This window comes from Schistocerca serialis, chromosome 1 (genome assembly GCF_023864345.2).
Source record: "Schistocerca serialis cubense isolate TAMUIC-IGC-003099 chromosome 1, iqSchSeri2.2, whole genome shotgun sequence".
NCBI lineage: Eukaryota > Metazoa > Arthropoda > Insecta > Orthoptera > Acrididae > Schistocerca > Schistocerca serialis.
The window spans coordinates 659676981-659685311 of NC_064638.1; the positions used below are offsets into that span (position 1 = coordinate 659676981).

General features: G+C 43.1%; 1 protein-coding gene across 2 annotated transcripts in view; it reads right to left on the reverse strand.

Moving 5' to 3' along the window:
- The window catches only part of LOC126479379 (calpain-A-like), a 236800-nt gene extending 233528 nt beyond the window's left edge, over positions 1 to 3272 (reverse strand). For both annotated transcript variants that reach the window (XM_050103781.1, XM_050103780.1), the window contains exon 1: positions 2934 to 3272. In XM_050103781.1, the coding sequence (XP_049959738.1) occupies positions 2934 to 3206 (273 nt within the window). In that variant the 5' untranslated portion in view covers positions 3207 to 3272. The remainder of the gene's footprint in view (positions 1 to 2933) is intronic.
- Positions 3273 to 8331: the final 5059 nt, after the last annotated feature.

Here is an 8331-nt window from a genome sequence, read left to right on the forward strand (position 1 = left end):
GGAAATCCGATGACGTAAATCGGGCGATTATGGTGAGTGAGGCAATACCTCCCACCTCAATTCATTAATTTTTTCCAGGGTTCGTCTTTCGCAGTGCGGCCTTGCATTATCGGGTTACAGATGACACCTTTTCCGTTGACAAGAGCTGGGCACTTTTCAATTAAAGCTTGATGTACTCGACCCTAATGTTCACAGTAAAGATTTGCATTCACTCTTTGTCCATGTTTGAGCAATTCAAAATGAATAACTCCGCAAATATTCCGCAAACACACAAAAGCGCCTTTCTAGATTGTAAATCAGACTTAGCTGTACTTCGTGGCGATTCATACGGAGAGATCCACTGCCGTTTGCGTTTTGGGTTATCATAGAGGCCCCATTTTTCATCTCCAGTGATCAAGCGATCAAAAAACGGTTCTGTATTTTGCCGCTGAGGCTCTAAGTTGAATGTAGTGGAACGGTTAGCTTTGTTTGTCTTTACCAACCTGCTGCAAATGTTCTTGGTAAGTCGACCAAGGTTGGTTAAGAGTGTTTGACAGTTCCTCGATTGTCTGACATGGATTTGGTCCCAGTTCCATCCTTAACATGCCGTTGTCTAAAGTTGTTGGTCTTCCCAATCGATACGAAGCGGAAAGACCGAAATTACCGGATTTCAACTTAGAAAACCACTTTCGGCATTTATGAGCGTCTAATGCACTTGGATAAACATCGCAAATGTTTTTGGTAGCAAGTGTTGCACTACCACCCTTGTGAAACTCAAAAAGCATACAGTGCCTGATATGTAGCTCTACCGCTGTTTGACTGGCCATTTCACCATAAGCCAAAAAAATTAAAATTTACTTACTTACGAGTAAATAAATCACTCCAACCTTAAAATGTCTTTGGCACGACTTTGAAGTACACAGTGAGCTGATAAATGGCAAACTAATGTCGACGCGCAGAAAAGATATCACTTTCCGGTCCCCCTGGTACATCAGCTTCATCTACATCTACATCTACAAGGATACTCTGCAAACAACATTTAAGTGTCTGGCTGAGGGTTTATCGAACCACCTTCACAACTATTCTCTATTATTCCATTCCCGTACAGCGTGCGGAAAAAACGCACACCTATATCTTTCGGTGCGAGTTCTGATTTATTCCATTTTATTATGATAATCGTTTCTCCCTATGTAGGTCAGCGTCAACAACATACAGTATTTTCGCATTCAGACGAGAAAGTTGGTGATCGAAATGTCACGAGAAGATTTCACCGTAATGAAAAACGCCTTTTTTTTAGGGATGCCCACACCAAATCCTGTATCATTTGAGTGACACTCTCCCCTATTTCGTGATAATACAAAACGTACTGCTCTTCTTTGAACTTTCTCGGCGTACTGCGTCAATCCTGTCTGAAAAAATAATATGCTACACTGAAGAGGCAAAGAAACTGATATACCTGCTTTAATATCGTGTAGTGTCCCCGCGAGCCTGCAGAAGTGATGCAACACGACCTGACATGGAGTCGACTAATGTCTGAAGTAATGCTGGAGGGAATTGACACCATGAATCCTGCAGGGCTGTCCATAAATCCGTAAGAGTACGAGTGGGTGGAGATGTCTTCCCAATAGCACATTGCACGGCATGCCAAATATGCTTAATAATGTTTGTGTCTGGGGAGTTTGGTGGCCCTCGGAAGTGTTTAAACTCAGAAGAGTGTTCCTGAAGCCACTCTGTAGCAATTCTGGATGTGTGGAGTGTCGCACTGTCCTGCTGGAATTCCCCAAGTCCGTCGGAATGCACAATGGACATGAATGGATGCAGGTGATCGGACAGCATGCTTATGTACGTGTCACCTGTCAGAGTCGTATCTCGACGTATCTGGGGTCTCATATCACCCCAACTGCATACCCCCCACACCATTACAGTGCCTCCACCATCTTGGACAATGCCTTGCTGATATGCAGGCCCCACGGATTCACGAGGTTGTTTCCATACCCGCACACGTCTATCCACTCGATGTAATTTTAAACGATACTCGTCCGATCAGGCAACATGTTTCCAGTCATCAACAGTCCAGTGTCGCTGTTGACGGGTCCAGGTGAGGCGTAAAGCTTTTGTGTCATGCAGTCGTCAAGGGAACACGATTGGGCCTTCGGCTCCGAAAACCCATACCGATGTGTTTCGTGAGTGGTTCGACGCTGACACTTGCTGATGGCCAAACATTAAAATTCGCAGCAATTTGCAGAAGGGTTGCATTTCTGTCACGTTGAACGATTCTCTTCAGTCGTCGTTAGTCCCGTTCTTGCAGGATTTTTTTCCGTCCGCAGCGATGTAGGAGATTTGATGTTTTACAGGATTCCTGATATTCACGGTACACTCGCGAAATGGTCGTACGGAAAAATCCCCACTGCACTGCTACCTCAGAGATGCTGTGTCGCATTGTTCGTGCGCCGTCTATAACACCACGTTCAAACTCACTTAAATGTTGATAACCTGCGATTGTAACAGCAGTAACCGATCTAACAACTGAGACAGCACTTGTCATATATGCGTAGCCGACCGCAGCGCCGTATTCTGCCCTCTTACGTATCTCTGTATTTCAATACGCATGCCTATACCAGTTTCGTAGGCGCTTCGGTGTATTTAAGAAAATTATAACTCGTTGATGTACTTCTTCTAAAAGTAATTACACAAACTATGTTCATAACGCCACAGAAGGAGTAACGTTTCTTACGTTTACATATCTAAATAAATATTCCTGTAACCCTGTATATAATACACAGTAACGGATCTATAACACTTCCTTGATGTACTCCCGAAATTGCAGTTACATCAGCGGGGGCTTTCGTCCCATTTAGAAAGTGTTGAGTCCAATGGGCTAGAAACAATGCCCTGAGTCGTGACCGCCAGAAATTGCGTTTGCAAGCGGTAGTGGCGGCCACCCGTACACGTACCTTGTAGATGCGGTCCTGCGGCAGGTGAAGAGAGTGCTGGTATTGCAGGCGCGAGAGGCGGCTCTCCTTAGCCGGAGGCGCGGGCTGCACGGTGAGCACACTGCGTGCTGTCCTAGGGGACCCTCCGTACGAAAGCAGCGGCCGCTGTTCCTCTCGCAGACTGTGTCCGTTCTGCAGGCTCCATTCCCGCACTTCGGTCCTGACCTGGCGGAAATTCGCCGTCTGCCCCGACCGCACACTCAAGTTGATGCTGGTGACGTAGCGTTCATCCATGGTGCTTAAGAGTCACCCGTGGATAGGTGTGGAGCGCACGCAATCGCGTCCACGTACGAAGAGCGAGTGGCGCGCGGTATGGCATGAGGCACACCGCGATGGTTTATCTAATCTGCAACGAGCGGCGGCGAGGAAGTTCCGCCGGCTGCGCGCTATTTTGTTCCACAACCGGGATCGCGGTTGTAAACATGATGCTTTTCGCGATGTGTCACCCACACGTGGAGTGGTCTCAGCGGTTGTCTCGTTCAGTCACAAAGAAAGGTTATTTAGTTATTTGGCAAATAATACTCTTGATTGAAATTTCTCGCGCTGAGAAATAGGGGCCAAATCGCATAAATACTAATTTATTTTCGATATCTGGTTTCTACAGGCTTTGCTGTCATCTTCTCGTCTTAAAAAATTATTGTTACAAGCCGGCTGCTGTGGCCAAACGGCTCTAGGCGCTACAGTCTGGAACCGCGCTCCTACTACGGTCGCAGGTTCGAATCCTGCCCCGGGCATGGATGTGTGTGATGTCCTTAGGTTAGTTAGGTTTAAGTAGTTCTAAGTCTAGGGGACTGATGACCTCAGATGTTAAGTCCCATAGTGCTTAGAATCATTTGAACCATTTTATTGTTGCAAAACGTGTTCATTGTGAGTTGGAACCTCATGCCAAGTTGTCATATTATTGGATAAAATGTAAATGTTTGCATAATGTCCTACATTTTATCCATTGATATGAGAATTGAAGTTTCAACTCAAAATGAACACGATTTGTAACAAAAATTTTTGAAGACTGGAAGATGACAGCAAGACCTGTCGAAGTTGTCGGAAATAAATGAATATTTGTGCGATCGTGGTTGTAGAACGTTTTTTACCAAATAAGACACTAGAGTGCAAAATTTAAGGACGAAAGTAACTTTCATATGATGCGTCACTGCCAAGTTACATAGCTCGGACCGGCCGGTGTGGCCGAGCAGTTCTAGGCGCTTAAGTCTGGAACCGCGTGACCGCTACGGTCGCAGGTTCGAATCCTGCCTCGGTCATGGATGTGTGTGATGTCCTTAGGTTAGTTAGGTTTAAGTAGTTCTAAGTTCTAGGGGACTGATGACCTCAGATGTTAAGTCCCATAGTGCTCAGAGCCATTTTGAACATAGCTCGGTGAAACTTGGACTGTGTATATAAAGAACTGCTACTGTATAGTACAGAACGTAACTGAAGAAATACGCAGTGAGATGAACAGAAGTTACACTTTCATTCAAAGACAGTAATTACATTGAATTCATTGAGATTTATGATGGTCCCCTGGACATTACAAATGCGGGGCATGGTCTCTACAACGTGGTCCTATGCTGGCGACAAGGTTGGTAAGGAATTCTTATGGTTGAACGTTCCATTCCTCAACTGACAATTGTCGTTGGTACACGTGATAGTGCTGCAATACGTCTCTTTAACACATTCCACACGTACTCGAAGGGATTTAAATCTGGAGAACGGAAAAGACCAGTAATTCAGAACTGTGGATAGATGTCACCTCATGCTGTAACAAAGCTACTTCGTATTTAAAAATGTTTTTAAAAACCTGTCACTGGTTCGTGGCCTTCCCACTGTAACTATGTCACTCATTCTGGAGGAGACACGTCATACGATGATGTCACGGTCAGGGGACAGATCGGCAGGTAAGAATTCTTTTATCTGCTGATAGGGAACTGGTATCAGATAGGACGTCTAATTCATTGTAATTAAAGTCGCCTTCATTGTCGGGTTTTTTATCGTACACGCTATACAGTGACAAATCTGTTAGTAAATAAATCACGTACGGAGATTCTTGGTCTTAGGTCAATGTGAGTGAGTCGGTTGGAAGAGGTGGAGAGGGGCGATGGGGAGATTTCTCGTTAAGGCTACGTACGTCATCATGATTCTGATCACGAAGAAACCATTATTGGTAAGACGGGCAATGAAGAAAAATAGCGTTGTTGAGCTGTATCGACTTCTTTCTCTTTTTAATTTAATGTCTGTAGGGGGATATAAGTAACAGTTCTTCGTCTGACAGCTTGATCGAACTTTGGACCAACACATCATTCGTGAGCGTTCCTGATCAGTAGGCCATATAGACATTTTTATTGATGTCATTGTATCAGGAGTGATACGGCTTCAAAGATTTTTGCAACAAGATCTTGTCTATAAAATTCTCGAAGCGTTCAAACCGCTTTACGTTTGAGTAGGAACTCATGCTTTCCATGATCTTCGCCATGTTTATCGCCAGGAGATGATTCACTGCCAGGCTCTGTGTATGTTATACAGTGGCGATCTGGCTTACTGTAGGTGAGGTGACAAATCCTTGAACTCATTGTTGATTTCCTGCATTTGAACATGCAAATCACGCTGTCCTGGTGACGATTTACCACCTATAGCAAGCCATACCGCTGTGTCATAAAATGCACACACCGGTTCCAGCAGTGTCGCATCTTTCATCCCACTGCTATCGTACTCCAAGGATGTGTCCTATCTACTCTTCTTTGTATCACATACAACGAAGACATTTACAAAGACCCATCGCTTACCTATTTCCTCCAATATTATCACGGCGACACTTATCTAAATACTCATCACACTCTCCAACTCCCCTACTATAAGAGTGCCACTGGAAGTCGACGCAGCTTGTAAGTATATCAGCTAGCACCGACACTGCATCCTAAATTACCATTGCCCACGCACAGCACTAACTGTGACACAGGACTTGCCTACTCGCGTTATGCATGCGCACTCGATACTTACCTCTTACCATGTCTCTCGCCCACGGGCAGTGGACACGTCGTGCCGTGACCATAGTACACATTCCTCCAACTTCGTCTTCATCTCCTTTTCGAGTGGTATTTACTCCAAGTAAACACACAGAAAGTCCAAGACACTATTTTTTGCCATATCACTCGACGATAGGTCGTACCGATATCCATCACTCCTGCAACAACAACCCATTCCTCTTACGTACACAAAAAACTACTTAGGACTAACCTTTGATAGAAAACTAACCTGGAATCCATACCTTACCATCATCGAACACCAAACTCGACCGAATAAAAGTACTAAAATTACTAACTGATCGTATTGTAGGCTACAACCTTCTACCAACATATTTACCTAAAAATCTCTTAGCTGTCTCATCCTAACTTATGCCAGAGTTGTCTGAATCTCCGCCTGTCCCAAATTTTGCAAATACGATACATTCCTCGCGACACATGAACTCCGCTTCGCCTTCTGCAACGGTATGCTTTCCTCAACTTGCATTCTACGCCAATTCATCCAGTTGTCAAATCACCTTATCTCTAGAGAGCTATCTGCGTTCCCTACTACACCAGTTCACCAATATCTCTCTTTCCACGCTCCTAGCCTTATTCCCTCTCGCTGAGAATTCTTCAAACTCCCACTCCCCTAACAGACGTATGTCCTTCATACCCGCCGTAATCACCAACGAACCCTCTTAAGATTATCACAAAACGTTCTGCCATTTCCTGCCATTTTCTCTCTCCCATTTTCCAATCACAATGACTTTCAGTGTCATTTATAGTTCCTTCAGAGGCTCACGGTAGAACTGATTCTTTCATCTCCATCGAAAACATGGTTGATTCATTTACAGTATTATCATCACAATCATATAGCACTGTCAATAGTCTCATCTCTGTAAATCGTTAACCACTGTACAAACAAGCTGTCGGTGAGGTTTTAAAAATATCATCAAACGATCTTTTTAAAAAGTTATAAATTTTTTTTACATGTATAGTTTTAAAGGCAGAATCGTGACCTTCTCTGTCTTTTAAATTTTAGTATTGAACATTATAAACATTTTTTGCTTGTGAAAAACGCAACCAGCCACCAAAACTTTTAAAAAGTTTTATTGTAATAGGAAAAGGTAGTCATCCAAAGACGGACACAACAGTCCGGATCCGGTAAGAGCATAAAAATAAAGCTCTTGAAAAGTGTTTGTGACTGGTTGTTTGTAGATGTACTGGTTGTTTGTACACGTACTGAATTTTAGAAACATTTATAATGTTTTTAACTGTATTGTTAACGATTGTTTCACTCGTTTCAAACTCCAAACAAAAATTAATTTAGGAGTATGATGGGAACTTAAAACAATTTAGGCGCTTTCGACAGTGTCGCAGTTATTTTCGTCAAAAGATCAACTTTTTTAATCACATTGATATGAAATGTAACTTAAATTTTGAAATGTTTAATTCATTTGTAGCTTACATTATTTTTAATGCAGTTTTCGATCCTAGCAAATTCCCATTAAGGGCAGCCATTGCCTTACTGAATATGCCAAGCGAGTCAAAAGTGTCTAGGTCCACCTCATTTGAACACTACATCTCGTCAGCAACGAAATCCACTTCCATGCTTCTCCAATGCTGTGCGACTTGTCCTAGCGCTCTTACTTTGACTATATCCGATGCAGTACTGAGTCCGGGATTGTCTTCTACTTTTGTAATTTTTATACTGTGCACACGTCTCTGAGTTTGTAACTCGGTTTCTGCCATATTTTTAAAAAGTGCAATTTTTTAAGATAATATTCTCTACTTCGCTCTTTTTCAATTTTTGAAATAAACTCGTGGAGCCTAAATGCTGTAAGACATTCGTTCTTCATGAGAACGACACTTTGTTGACTTCTGTTGGGTAATTAGCCTTAGAGATTTGATACTGCTTATGGGCGAATGTGGAATTCGCAAAGTAGAAAGTCGTGGGTTTGCTTTCAGCGTGCGCATTTTGGGAGTTCCGTTCCTACTAAAGCTGAACTGGTAGCGATACAAACATTTACGATTGATCTCTAAAAGGAGACCAAGATGGTAGCTCCGTTTTTGGCCGATTTACTGAAGTTTGAAATTATTTAGACAAAGACAGCTGACATAGTATTAATCACAGGTTTTCCTCGTTCTTAACCCATATTTCACAACATGCTAACTGTTAGGATAAAAAAGTATAACCTCGTTATTATCTGGAATGTGTTAGTTGTCTTAGGGTAGAACCTTTAGAGGGCAATCTTGGCAGAGCGGATACACACGTGGCCATTGCTAAGGGTTGGAAGGAAAGAACTGGGCAGGCAATAAAAAAGTGTACTTCAAGTCTACGGGTCGGTTGGTTGTTGTGGGGA